The sequence below is a fragment of the Nannospalax galili genome, unplaced genomic scaffold, assembly GCF_000622305.1.
Source record: "Nannospalax galili isolate Female #2095 unplaced genomic scaffold, S.galili_v1.0 scaffold54, whole genome shotgun sequence".
In the NCBI taxonomy this organism is placed as follows: domain Eukaryota; kingdom Metazoa; phylum Chordata; class Mammalia; order Rodentia; family Spalacidae; genus Nannospalax; species Nannospalax galili.
In genome coordinates, this window is record NW_008341028.1 from 6,064,447 (window position 1) to 6,079,246 (window position 14,800).

A 14,800-nucleotide genomic window follows, 5' to 3' on the forward strand; every position below is an offset into this window, starting at 1 on the left:
TATAACTGTAATAATTCAACTGTAAACCTAAAAATTTACAGCCAGTTTTGAAAGAGATGCATCTTAGCTCAGAATATTGTTATTGAATATGTCAATGCTGTTGTAATGAAATGCTTCATCTAAGTATGTGGTTATTAAATAAATACTTTTAAAAATTTGTTTATTATTTTTATTTTATGTGTATGAGTGTATTGCCTGCATGTATGTGAGTGTACCCGTGTCATGCAATACCATGGAGGTCTGGGAGGGCTTTGTATTCCCCTTGGAACTGGAGTTAAGGATGGTTTGTAGCTGCCATGTGGGTGCTGGGAATCGAACCCAGGTCCTTTGCAAGAGCGATCAGTGCTCTTAACCGCTGAGCCATCTCTCCAGTCCCACTTTATTAAATTTTAAATGAATTAAAATAAAAAACTATAAATTAGTTTTATAACTTCTGTTTTGGTAATAGACTGTATTAACACACATTAGTAAAGCTCACTGGGGCTTTCTCATAAGATTTTAAAGGGGTCCTAACACCAAAAATTTTGAGAAATGTAGTTTTAGATTACTAAAAATAAGAGAAGAAAAGAGCAAGGAATAACTAGAGTAATATTGTATGTTGAATGCTTTTATGATCATTGTATTACTTCCCAAGAGTCATTAGAATCAGCAAATTCTACCAAAGGGCATAGAAGATCTTATGAGATAGATGGCATAAAGTAACAGAGATCAAAGTCCATGAACCTCTAAAGACAGCAGTCAAATAGGCAGTGAGATATTTATATACTCGTTGTGCTAGGTCCTACTGCCTGAAATATTATTGGTGTTTTAGTGATCTTAAAGTAAATCATTAAAATTACAAAATGAAAACCAGAATGTTTTCATCTAATTTTTCTTTTAAATTCATGATATATAAATAAGGAAAACTATAAAGATTCATAATACCTTAATTATACATTAAAAATTACAAATGTGGTGACTGGACATGGTGGCACATACCTTTAATCCCAGCACTCGGAAGGCAAAGGCAGGCGGATCTCTGTGAGATCTAGGCCAGCCTGGTCTACACAGTGAGTTCCAGGACAGTTCGGGCTACAGGGGGACCATTTCGAAAAGACCAAAAAAAAAAAAAAAAAAATTACAAATGTAGTTTAAGAATTCCAGTATTTCAGGTTGGGGATGCATCTCAATGTAAAGCTTTTTTTTTTTTTTTTTGTCTTTTTGTGACTAGGTCTCCCTGTAGCTTCAGCTGGCCTGGCACTCATTATGTAGACCAGGCTGGTCTGGATCTCACAGAGATCCACTTGCCTCTGCTTCCTGAGTGCTGGGACTAAAGGCGTGTGCCACCATGTCCAGCAATGTAAAGCATTTATTTGGCATGTGCAAGGCCCTGGGGTCTGATCTCTAACACTGCAATAAAACCAGCTCCAATATTTTACCAAATTTGAATCTATAAACTTCATGTCAGTATTTTTTAAATTCTCAACATTTATTCCAAATAACTTGTTCCAAAATAAGTAAAAATACTCATTGGCCAAAATAAAATTATTTAAAATGAGACTGTAAAAAAAAATGGTTAGGGGTTGGAGAGATGGCTCAGTGGTGAAGAACACTGGCTGTTCTTGCAGAAGACCCAGGTTTGAATCCCAGCACCCATATGGCGGCTAACAACCATCTGTAACTCCAGTTCCAGGGGATCCAACGCCCTCTTCTGACCTCCGTGGACATTGGATGACATGGGTGCACTTACATACATGCAGGCATAACACTCATGCACATAAAAATAAATAAATAAATAAGTAAATAATAAATAAATAAACAAAAAGGTGAAATTTTACCTGAAAAAAAAAACTTTTTTTTTCTCAAATAAACCCCTCCAATCCTTTTTTTGGTGCTAAATGCTGATATCAAATAACTCTCAAGAAATCCAATTTCCATATAAAATTTACACAATTACTTGTAAAAATATACCACAGAAAGTTCTGCCAAATTTTAACCCATGAAACTTTTAACTTACTTTTCAATTGGAAGGGCATGAGGTCCAGAGATGGAATAACGATACAGAAAAGTCAGAAACTTCCTGAATGCATCAAAAAATGGCCAGTGAGACAGAAGACAGATGCACTTGTTAGTGTGAATTGTTCTGGAACTATCATACTTTCCATCTGCCAAAGATGTTAAACCCAAAAGAAGTCTCTGTTTTTCTGTAAGATTCTCCTCAGAATATGGTTCATAAAACTGAATAGCAGCACCATAGACCTGTAAGACAAGTAATGTATTTGATAAATATACTTTCTATCATTTATTCAAATGTTCATCATCAGTCAAATACTTAGTGGATGTTTCCTACGTGTCAGGTGAGGCGCCAAGAACTAGGAACACAGCAGTAATATCACTACTCTTGCTTTCCTAGTAATTGTGCTAATTTTATATAGAAATTGGATACCCAATCCAGGTCCTCTGGAAAAGCATTCCTCTGGAAAAGTATTCTTAACCACTGAAGCTATCTCTCCAGCCCTTATTTATTTATTTATTTATTTATTTATTTATTTATTTGCTTGTTTGTTTTTGATATAGGGTCTCATGTAGCTCAGGCTATCCTGAAACCTAGAATGGAACGAAGAGTAACCTTGAACTCCTGATCCTCCGGCTTCCACCTCCCAGTTCCGTTACTGTGATTGCCAGCATGCCCCGCTAGTCCCAGCTTCTGTATTTATTTTAGTTTCATGACTTCACAGGAACAGTGTGAAATAAAATGACATGACTCATGAAAGCCTCGCTGAAGGAGAAATACCAGCATTTTTTTTTGAGACAGTGTCTCCTTGTAGCCCCACCTGTCGTGGAACTCATTATGTAGACCAGGCTGGCCTCGAACTCACAAAGATCTGCCTGCCTCTGTCTCCCAAGTGCTGGGATTAAAGGCATGCGCCACCATGCCCAGCCCATTATTATTTTTAAGAGAGAGTCTTATGTAACATAGGTTGACATAGTGGTCCCCAACTGCCTATAACTCCAGATCCAAGGGGAATCTTTCCAATGCCTCTGCCCCCCCAACTCCTAGCATCTGTACTCACATGTGCTAGAGCGTGCACACACACACACACAAACACATGCACACACACCAAAATAAATCTTAAAAAAGAAAAAAGAAAGCAAAGGCAACTATGGCTAGATATGGTGACTCATGCCTGTAATCTTAGCACTGAGGACGCAGAGGCAGGATGATCTGTGCAAGTTCAAGGCAAGGTCTATATAGCAAGACACTGTCTCAAAAACAAACAAATTTACAAAAATGTGAAAAAAAACCTGTATGAGGGCTGGAGAGATGGCTCAACATTTAAGAACACTGCTGCTCTTGCAGAGGACCCAGGTTTGATTCCCAGCACCCACATGGTGGCTAACAACTGTCTGTAACTCCAGTTCCAGGGGATCCGACACCCTCTTCTTACCTCCATGGGCATTGTACAACATGTGTGCACCTACCTACATGCAGGCAATACACACATATAGATAAAATAAAAATAATAAATAAAGCCGGGCATGGTGGCACATGCCTTCTTTAGTACAAGCACTTGGGAGGCAGAGGCAGGCAGATCTCTGTGAGTTTCAGGCAAGCTGGGGCTACAGGGAGACCCTGTCTCAAAAAGACCAAAAAATTTAAATAAATATTTAAAAGACTACATCAATATTTTCTGTAAGAAAATATTTGAAAATTATTTAGTAGAAAGTAGGAAAATCTGAACTTGGAACACTTACGTCTACCTTGATTTTCCTATCCATACAATTAAAATGTTAGTCTAGATGATTCCAAACTCCCTTCCAACTATATAACTCTATACTTTTAGGGCTGGAATGTAGTTAAGCAGTAGAGCACTTATCTAGAATGTGCAAGGCCCTGGGTTTGATCCCGAGTAAAAACATAAAAGAGGGGAATGTCTACTATGATTCTAATTATGTTGTTATATATTTAAAGTGCCTTTAATATTGTTTCAAAGCTTTTCTATCACAGAAAATAAACCAATGAAGGATCAACACTTGATGATGAAAGTCTCGACTAATATTAACCAAAAAGCATTTGGGAGGGTGGGACAGAATGAAAATTCTGTTTTCCAATGTCTCTAGATATAGTTACATCAATCAAACAGAAGAATGTATAATTGATTCAATTTAGTTATCTTTTTTTCTACTGTTCCTTGCAGATATAAAGTTTATGACTTCAAAATGTACAAGAAATTTGTAAATACTGTTTGTTAAAATATTCAATACAGGGCTGAGTGTGGTAGCATTTAGGAAGCAGAGGCAGGTTGATCTCTGTTGAGTTTGATGCCAGCCTGGTGTACAAAGTGAGTTCCAACCCAGCCAGTGCTACTTAGTGAGACCTCTCAAAAAACCAAACCAAACCAAAACAACAACAAAAAAACCAGTACCTTTTCAGCTGAGGCTCCAGTTAACACAAATGTAGAAAATATAGGTAGAGGGTATTTGCTTTTTGGTGGCCAACATTCAATAGTTGCACCCATTGGCAAACAAAATAGGGGAACAGATTCTGGAAGTGAAAAGGATTCATAATCCTCTTGAGGATATCTGCAAATCAGACCTATCAAAGCAATGGGAAATACTAGGTCATTATTTCTTGAATGTAGGTGTTTATAATTCTTAATGCATCATATACTTTAATCTTCAAGGATTGTAACTGTTAGCCATTTAACATTTATCAGTGTGTAGCGTCATCTACACAGGCTAGGTTAGAAGCAATAAGAAAAAGACAACCTTCTAGAAACACACAGACACACACACACAGACACACAGACACACAGACACACACACACAAATAACAATTTACTTCATGGTCATACTACCTTAAAGCATGTATTTCAGTATGGTTATTTGCATATATCTACTTTATTGATTCTTAATAACTATCCCTTGGTGGACCTTTATATACATTAAAATATACACTCCTTAGGAGTGTATATGCAAATTCTAACACAAATAAAAGACTATAAAAAGCAGTGCCAGATTACAATGTCATCAGAATGGTATCACTCAAACTCAGTTTCTAATAGTCCCCAATTATAAGAAGGTAAGGGTTTCAAGTGGCCCACGATGTCATGTTAGTCTAGTCATGAAATTGGTACAGATATCTTCTACTGAACACAACCTAGGAACAGAGCCTTATCTGCATATCATGGGGTTCCATGACCTTGAAGTCCTTTAAGTTAGTCAGAAACCATCATGGGTCATAAAACAAAATAAAATGATAAACTGGGACTCTGAACAGCTTGAATCTGAAAATCTACCACCAATGTGTCTGTGATTCTCAACAAATAGGACTCAGGTTTTTTCATCTGTAAGGTGAAATGAATGAGATAAACTAAGGTTCTCTAATTACGTGCTAGTCAGCCAGTGAGGTCTCCTGAGGATCTACAGTTAACTGTGTACTACTCTCTTGGGTCATGATGCAACAGTACAGCTGTAAAGTAAGTACAGAAACACTGATGAATTAAGGGAGAAAAGAGTCTAGGACTCTAATTTAAAAAATATTTTTTAATTGCTAGCCTTAGCCTTTAATGGCTACACTATCCCTCCAGTCCTAAAAATATTTTTTAAAAGGCAGAATCTGATATCTTACAAATAGGATCAGTATGTTTAACATTTTGAGGTCTCTGAAAATTGAAAATTTCAACTATGAACCATAAAATTGCAAATAAGTTCATAATATTATTCATCATCATGCAATATTACTATAAATTTTACTAAATTAACATAAATATTAAAGAAGCATCTTTTGCATACTTCCCACTGGTTTAAAAGTTAAAGACAATTGGTATGTACTTATTATTTAGACCTAAGGATTAAAAGCCCCATCGGTTTTCAAAGTAATCTTCCCTACAGCATCCAAATACATATGGATGAAGATAAAACTGAGAATCAAGAGATTTAGCATCAATCAATTCTGATATATCATATCCCGCATGTCACATGGTTATAAGCAGATTTTGTCTTTAACCATGTGGACCCCATAATATACTTCTGCATAAAAGATTTCCTGAAGAGTTATGCTTACCTGCTTTATAAGATATAGTGTTAGTCTTTGCCACTGATTTTTTATAGCATAAGTACACTGCAGATCCCCACTAAAGAGAAAAAATAATAACATTCAATTGTAATAGACAGTAATTCGAGAAGAACAGACTCTCTTTGAGCTCTCCAGTATGCATTAGCTACCGTGTAGTAAGACAGTCCTCCTGCTAGCTAATCTCAATCTGTTATTTTGTCAGCATTTTAGTGGAGTCATTGCCTACTTTTCTTTCAGAAGTGAAATTCGATTTTCCTTTTTACAATAGCATTAACACATGGGGAATTTGACCCTGTAAAAATAAAACTAAATCACAAAAACTTACCACTCTATTCTAAGTCCCAACCTTGGACAGAAATGATCAACAATGATACTTTGTTGGAGAGTAAGAAAATAACCATCTATTTCTTTCTGTAATGTTTTTTAAAAAGAAAAGTTTAACAACTAGACACAATTTTTAAAAACTCTTCTCTAAATATTAAATACACAAAAAGTATAAAACAGATTTAACTAAGGAGTAACTAATAATATCTGACATTTATAAAGCATTCTGTATTCTAGGCATTGCTCTACAGTTTTTACAAATAGTAATTCATTTAATTCTTCAAAACAAGCTTATGCTATAGAGCATCACTTTACCCCTATTCCATGAATGAGGAAACTGAGGCACAAAAAGTCAAGGAATTTGCACTACATCTAGGGTTCAAACTCAGGCAGGTTGGCTGGAGTGTATACACTGATCCGACAATGTTACAATGTTTCTTTATTCTCTGCAGTGAGAATACATGCTCTGTGACAATACTGGAACTACTGTTTCATCAGGGGAAAAAAGAAAATCAATACTTCTAGGTTTAGTTTCAATGGCAAAAATGGTTCATTGGTTAAGAGCACTGGCTGCTCTTTCAGAGGACCTAGGTACAGTTCCCAGCACCCATATGGCAGCTAATAATCATCTGTAACTCCAGTTCTAGGGAATCTGATGCCTTCTTCTGTATGACACAGCTGCACTTACATACATGCAGGCAAAACACTCAGGCATGGTGGTACATGCCTTTAATCCCAGCACTCAGGAAGCAGAGGCACGTGGATTTCTGTGAGTCCAAAGCCAGTCTGCTCTACATAGTGAGTTCCAGGCCAGCTGGGGCTAACAAGGAGACCCTGTCTCAAAAAAGACAAAAAAAAAAACCAAAAAAAAAAAAAACCAAAACAAAAAACAAAAAACAAAACCCACAAAAAACAACTAACCAACCAAACAACCCCCCCAAAACAAAAAACAAAACCACAAAAATAAAACACAAACAATAAACCCCTCATACATATAAGATAAAAATAGTTTTCAAAAAGAAAATAAAAAATAAAAATAAACTTCCCATAAAAACTTGATAAATGATAAGATATACTCAAAGTAGACTTTAGCAAAATACTAATTTAAATAATTATAACTTCTTATTTTTGAGACAAGGTTTTACTCTATATCCCAAGCTGAATAATTTACTATGTAGGCCAAAGTCCCTTGAAATCGCAGCTTCTCTCCTCCCTCAGCCTCCTGAAGTGCTAGGATTACAGATGTGTGCACTGCTTCTAGTTTTATAGCATAATAATATCTGATCTAGATGATTAAAATTAAATTTGGAAAAACTCTGATTTAAAAAAACATTGAAAAAAAATTAAAGAACACTCTGATTTTCATTTTTGAAGAAAAAAATAAATTTGAAATTGGTGATTAAAAATGTAATTGCTAGCAAAGTTATAAAAATATTTAATTAGCAGGAACAAAAACTGGTTATAATTTTTCTGAATAAAAATCTCAAGAGTAAATACATATTTGAATCCAGAAATTACAGGACATGCAATAAGGAAATTAGCAGGGAACACAACAATGCTGAGCATTTGTTCTGGAGTGCAACAGCCTGAGTTGAATCTTGCTTGAACTACTTATTGACGGTATTGCTATGAGAAGATAGCTACTTCTTTGATTCTCAAATTTCCTTCTCTGTAAAATGTGGGGAAAATATCTACCAAGGGAAATTAGAGGATTAGCTGAGTGAATGAATACTTAGAAGGCCACACAACACATACCACACATTCAGTAACTTATCTTATGGAAGATTTAGTTACATCAATAACAGCTGGCATATAATGTTTTTTAAAAATCAGAATTTCAATGTTGTACAGTGGAAGATAGAACAAATAAATCATAGCACATTCATTTAATGCTGCAATCTTCATTCAAAATTGCTATATCCAATAGTCCTTATCTATACAATTCACTTTACATAGCTCAGTTGCCCGTGGTAAACTGTGGTCCAGGAATATTAAACTAAGACTTCCAGAATAAACAACTCATAAATTTTGGGTTGGGGAGTTGGTTGGTATTCTTTTGTTTGTTTTTGCAATGCTGGAGCTAGAACCCAAGCCTACCACATACTAGATAAGTCTTCTACCATTGAGTTATACACTCAGTCTACCTTAGAAAAGGGGTTTTTATGGGGTGTTGGGGGGTTAGTTTAACATTTATACCTATATGGTTTTTTGGTTGGTGTTTGCTTGGTCTTTTTGAGACAGGGTCTCCCTATAGTCCCAGCTGACCTGGAACTCACAGAGATCTGCCTGCCTCTGCCTCCCGAGTCCTGAGATTCAAGGTGTGTGCTACCACACCCGGCCTTTTAACATAATATTTTTATTTATTCCTTGAGAATTTTATTCATGTATATAATATATTTTAATCGTATATACCCCCTCTCTCCCTCCAACCCTCCCTGAATCTCCCTGAACACATTCCCCTCCCAACTTCATGTCCTCTTCTTAAAAAAAAAAACAAAACCAAAAAACTGAATTAGTGTTACCTGCATGTGTATGGCTGTCGGGCCATTCACTGGCACATAGGCAGCTTACTAGTGGCCACACCCTCAAAGAAAAATGACCTTCCCATCCCCAGCAGCCATCAACTGCCAATAGGTTCTCAGCTAGGAGTGGGGCCTTGTGAGCCTCTCCTCATTAAACTGTAAGTTTGAACCTACATGGCCTTTATCACGAGGACTGGTACTACTTGCTCCATCTTGCATGGGACATGAATCATCTCTTTGTCTAGAATACATCTGCTACATATGCTATATGTCCATTACCCACTTGGTAGCAATAGCAATGCCTACATTCTCCCCAAAGTGTCAGAGTAATGACATTAGCAACTTAATTACAGAATATTGTTATAATTGTTCTATTTTATTATCAGTTACTGTTACTAATCTCTTACTGTATCTTATTTATAAGTTAAACTTAATCATAAGTACATATATGTAGGGGAAAATAGTACATATAGGGTTAGATGTTACTTAAAAATCCAAGGGAGGTGCTAGAGAGATGGCTCTGTGAATAACAGCACAAGGTGCTCTTGCACTGGACCCGAGTTCTGTTCCCAGCACCCAGATCAGGCAGCTCACAACTGTTTGCAACTCCAGGTCCAGTGGAAGCCTCTGGTCTCTAAGGGCAACTGTGCTCATGTGAACATACCCACACATAGACATACACGAATAGACATAATAAAAAAAAACCCCAAAGAATATAGGGGAGGGGTCACTAGCAGTTTTGGATTGTGTTTTACACAGGTATGGGGTGGGTGAGGGGAACTACATACATTAAAAGATGCTCAACCTCCACAATAGCCAAAGAAATACGTTAAAATTACAGTGATTTCTAACTTATCATATAGTTAATTTAAGAAGTCTTCAACTGACAACAGCCCAGCTTGCATTGCTTTTTAAACCTAAATTAGCAATAAAAGAATGAAGACAAAGACAATTACAGATGCCTGGTGTGGTGGTGCACGCCTCTAGTCCCAGCAGCACTAGGGAGGCAGAGGCAGGTGGATCTCTGCGAGTTCAAGACCAGCCTGGTCTACATAGTGAGTTCCAGGCCAACTGGGGCTGCAGGGAGACCCTGTCTCAAAAAGACAAAAAAAAAAAAAAAAAAAAAAAAAAAAAAAAAAAGACAATTACAGATCAGTCATAGTCTTAAGGCCATTGGAAAGACTTTAACTTTTACTGAGAGCAAAATAGGGATCTATTAAGAGTTTTAAGCAAAGGATAAAAGGAGTTAGTTCATATTTTAAAAAGATCCCTTGCTGCTGTGGAAAAAAAAAAAAAAAAAAAAAGGCTACCCACAGCAGAAGCAGTGATCAGTTAGATTAGAAGCTGGCAAACCATGCTCTGAATTTAGCTCAAGTTCTGTCCCCAAAACCTGATCTAAGAATGGTTTTTCAATTGACATATAATACATACGGTGCAGTGTGATAATTCATATATGTGTGCAAAGTAACGACTAAAATTTTTTGCAATTTTAATTGAGGCTACCTAAATTTTTAAAAAGATGAATATGGAACCAAAACTACCTAGCCTGGAAAATAGAATTCATTATGTAGCTATTTAAGGAACAAGCTTCCCTGACTCGTGAATTTGAAGACTACCATGATAGTACCCCCAAGAAATTCTTATGGGGCCAGAGAGGTGGCTCAACAGGTGAAAGCACTTCTCACCAAGCCTGATGAAGTGGGTTCAATCCTGGGACTCATAGAGTGGGAGAGAACTGTTCCTACAAATTGTCCTTTGACCTCTATACATAGGCACGCGCACACATCCAAAATAAATAAATGTAAAAAAGTTTAAGGACTATTATGGCTTGGACAAAGCTTATAGCACTGAAGTCATTAAGAAGTGATCAAGGGAGGCAGAGGCAGGCAAATCGCTGTGATCAAGGCCAGTGTGGTCTACAGAGTGAGTTCCAGGTCAATTGTCTTAAAAAACAAATAAACAAGCAAACAGCAAAAGATTTAAGATACTGTCTGAAATTAGAGTCAACATAGTTTACAGAACTTATGAGAAGTAGAAAAGAAAAAAGAAAGGCTAATATTTCTCCAAGATTCACTAGTCTGAGTAACTGTAAGAGTAGAATTTCCATTTATTAGACAAGGAAGACTGTCGCGCTAACAAGGTTTGAATAGGTACAATAAAAGTTCAGTACTGGTTGTGTTAGATTTGAAGTGCTGAATTAGGTAAGATAACCAAGAAGAGACAATAAATTAGAGAGGTCCGGTCAGATACATAAATTTAGAAGTCACCCACACAGTGTATTAAAATAATTAGATCAACAAAGGAATAAGTTTCAATGATGAAGATAAATGCACTGAGGTCTGAATCCCAGGGCATGCCACTGCATAGGAGTTTGGAAGATGGGAAGGAATCACCAAAGGCAGAAAGGGAATGATTGTCGAGGCAGGATGGAAAATAAACAAGTATACAGGACAAAGCCTCATCTCTTCCTACCTCTGTTACCACAAGGAAAAAAAATGAGCATCTATGCCAAAACCTGAAAACCTAAGATGGAGAACTGGCCACTGGATTTAATAGCAAGAGAAATCTTGGTGGAATGATGCACTAAAAAAACTTAACTGGAAAGAGTCCAAGTGAGGAATGGGGCAAAATATACTCAACTCTTTTTTGCAGGGATGGGAGTTGTAACAGAGTCAGGTTGCCTAGGCTGGCCTTGAACTTGCTATGCAGTCAGGGATGACCTTGAATTTCTGGTCCTCCTGCTGCTACTTCCTGAGTACTGGAATTACAGGTGTGTGTCACTACACCCAGTTTATACAGTGCAGAGGATGGAACCCATACAAAATGGGGACGGCTTTATGTATGCTGGGTAAGTACTCTGCCAACTGAACTACATCTCCTACATTCCTAACCCTATACTAAACTCTTAAAAGTTTTATTGTAAAGAGCAATGAAATGGGACAATGGGAGAGAGGGGTAATACAGAACCAAAGAGTTTTACAAATATGGGGGCTCTTGTAACATGTTTGCATGCTGGAGAAAACCCATGATGCACATAAAGGAAAAATTGCCAAAGCCATGTCCATAAAGTTATGTATGTATGGATCCATTACACAAGTGACAGGGGTAGGGGTGGAGGCAGACATGGTATTAACTTATTGCTTTTGTGGTATGGGGGAAAAGTTATTTAAGTTAGAAGAAGTTAGAGAAGGAAGGGGAAGAAAGAAAGGAGGAGGAGGAGAATGAGGATGAGGACCAGGATGAAGACAAGGAGAAACCTTTTTACCCAACTTCTTGTGAAATACAACTAAAGTATTTTCTAAAACAATAAAATACCTAACATTCTTAAACACATACTTTTCAAATCTGTTATGCTATTTTGGTATTTATTTATATTTTATGTGTATGAGTGCTATGCCTGCATGTATGTAAGTGCACCCATGTTGTACAATACCTGAGGAGGACAGAGAGAGCATCAAATCCTCTGGAACTAGAGTTACAGACAGTTGTTAGCTGTCATGTGGGTGCTGGGATTCAAACCTGGCAAGAGCAGCCAGTGCTTTTAACCTCTGAGCGAGCTATCTCCCAATTCCCACTGTTTTGTTTTTAAAGAATAGATTTACAACTATGCTCTTCTCATCAGTGACTAATTTTATTAGAGCAAAAGAATTACTTACCACACTGTTATTGAGATTCTTGTCAACCTTGCAGAATGTGTGTGGTGGACTTTCTCCTTTACTGGGTATAATAATACATATATCTGTGACAGCCAGGGTATTCTGAGTCATGTTTTCAGAGGCTCTTCGGTAAGTGATATAGATCCTTTGTGATGAGGTACTGCCACTAATATTCGCAGGGCGTCCGTAGGGAGTACTTTGAATAATCTCACAGCCCTGTTTTAATCTTTCTTTCCAGTCATATAATACCCTAAAACATAATTTTTAAAAAAAGTAAATACACAATGTACCCTCAACTCTGAAAGGTTAATATTCTGAGGCATCACATTCATCCTAAAATGCAGCAATGTAGTAAAAATATTTTACATCTTAAAGTGTGAATTGCACAGTCCTATATTAAAGATGTTTCCCTATTAAAATTTTAAATAATTTAAGAAAAGTTTCAGGTAAACCTTTGCACTTGTTAATATAAATCAAAGAATGGCAATAATCAAATACAAAACAATGTTTGAAATTCTACTTAATTATTGTTTGTTCATATATTTATTTATCTATATTCTCCAAAAATCAAGTACATTCTTTGAGAAAAGCAACCTGTACTTTGACTAAAGTTAAAATAATATAAAAAGTTACATGCTCAAATGGTTAGCACCTTCTTGCATACTTTAATCTTTAATACTTCTGGTATAGACTCCTAAACACAGAGAAGATAAATACAACTGAATTATTTAAAGTACTACCACTAACTGCATTGTTAACTCTGTTACTTTAGGTAGCATTGTACTACTTAGCTATAAAATCAAAACTTGGGCCATCCAGATGGCACAGTGAGTAAAGGTGCTTGCTGCCATGCCTGACAACCTGAGTGAGATTCCTGTGACTCAAATGATGGAAGAAGAGGGTAGATTTCTGCAAGTTGCCCTCTGACTTTCAGTTGTACATGTGCAAACACACACACACATACACACACACACACACACACACACACAAAACATTTTTGGTTTCAACTGATATCATAAAGAACAGTAGAAAATATTTGTAAATCATATACCTAATGAAGAACTGCATTAATAATTTGTAAAGAACTCTTACAGCTCAACCATAAAAAGACAACTCAAGTAAAAAATGGATGAAGGATCTAAATAGACATTTCTCAAAAGATATTCAAACTTGCCAATAAGTACATGAAAAGATGCTTAGTATCATTAGCCATCAAATGACTGCAAATCAAGGCCACAATGAGAAGCCATTTTATATTCACTAGGACAGATATAATTACAAAACAATATGAATGTGATGGAGAATGTAAAAGAAAATTAGAACCCTCACACCCTATTGGTGGGAATGTGCTATGGTTAAAGGGTTCTCAAAAGGTTAAACTCAGAATTATCATGAGGCTCAGCAATTCTACTCTTGGGTATATACACAAGAAGAACAAAAATATGCCTACATAGCCAGGTATGGTGGCTATACCTTTAATCCCAGTACTCGGGGGCACAGGCAGGTGGATCTCTGAGTTCCAGGCCAACCTGGTCTGCATAGCGAGTTCTAGGCAAGCTGGAGCTACGGGGAGACTAGGTCTCAAGACAAACAAACAAACAAACACCCCAAACAAAAGCAACAGAAAATTAAACAGCTTCCCTCCACTTAAAAAAATATTAAAAGAAAATATGTCTACATAAAAACCTGTACATAGGGGCTAGAGAGATGGCTCAGTGATTAAGAGCACTGGCTGCACTTGCAGAGGACCAGGGTTTCAATTCCCAGCACCCACATGGTGGCTAACAACCATCTGTGACTCCAGTTCCAGGGTAATCCAACACCCGCTTCTAGCCTCCGCAGGTACTGCATGACAGGGGTGCACTTACATACATGCAGGGCATATACTTATACACATAAAAAAAACCTGTACATGAGTAATTATAAAAGCATTATTCACAATAGCTCAAAAGTAGAAACAGTTCAAACATCCATCAATTGGTGACAACCTCTATTACAGTGTAACTATTTGACAGAATACTATTTGGTCATATAAAGGAATAAAGTATTAGCATATACTACAATATGGATGAACCTTAAAAACATGTTAAATGGCCAGGTGTGGTGGCACATGCCTTTAATCCCAGCACTTAGAAGGCAGAGGCAGGTGGATCTCTGAGTTCCAGGCCAGCCTGGTTTACATAGTGAGTTCCAGGCCAGCTGGGGCTACAGAGAGACCCTGTCTCCAAAAGACCAAAAAA

General features: G+C 36.9%; 1 protein-coding gene across 8 annotated transcripts in view; it reads right to left on the reverse strand.

The window, feature by feature from the left end:
- The window catches only part of Dennd4a (DENN domain containing 4A), a 148,976-nt gene that overhangs the window by 97,149 nt on the left and 37,027 nt on the right, over window positions 1-14,800 (reverse strand). For all 8 annotated transcript variants that reach the window (XM_029565000.1, XM_029564999.1, XM_029565003.1 and 5 more), the window contains 4 exons: window positions 12,561-12,810; window positions 6,047-6,116; window positions 4,407-4,576; window positions 1,997-2,238 (listed from right to left, as the gene is read on the reverse strand). In XM_029565000.1, the coding sequence (XP_029420860.1) occupies window positions 1,997-2,238; window positions 4,407-4,576; window positions 6,047-6,116; window positions 12,561-12,810 (732 nt within the window). The remainder of the gene's footprint in view (window positions 1-1,996; window positions 2,239-4,406; window positions 4,577-6,046; window positions 6,117-12,560; window positions 12,811-14,800) is intronic.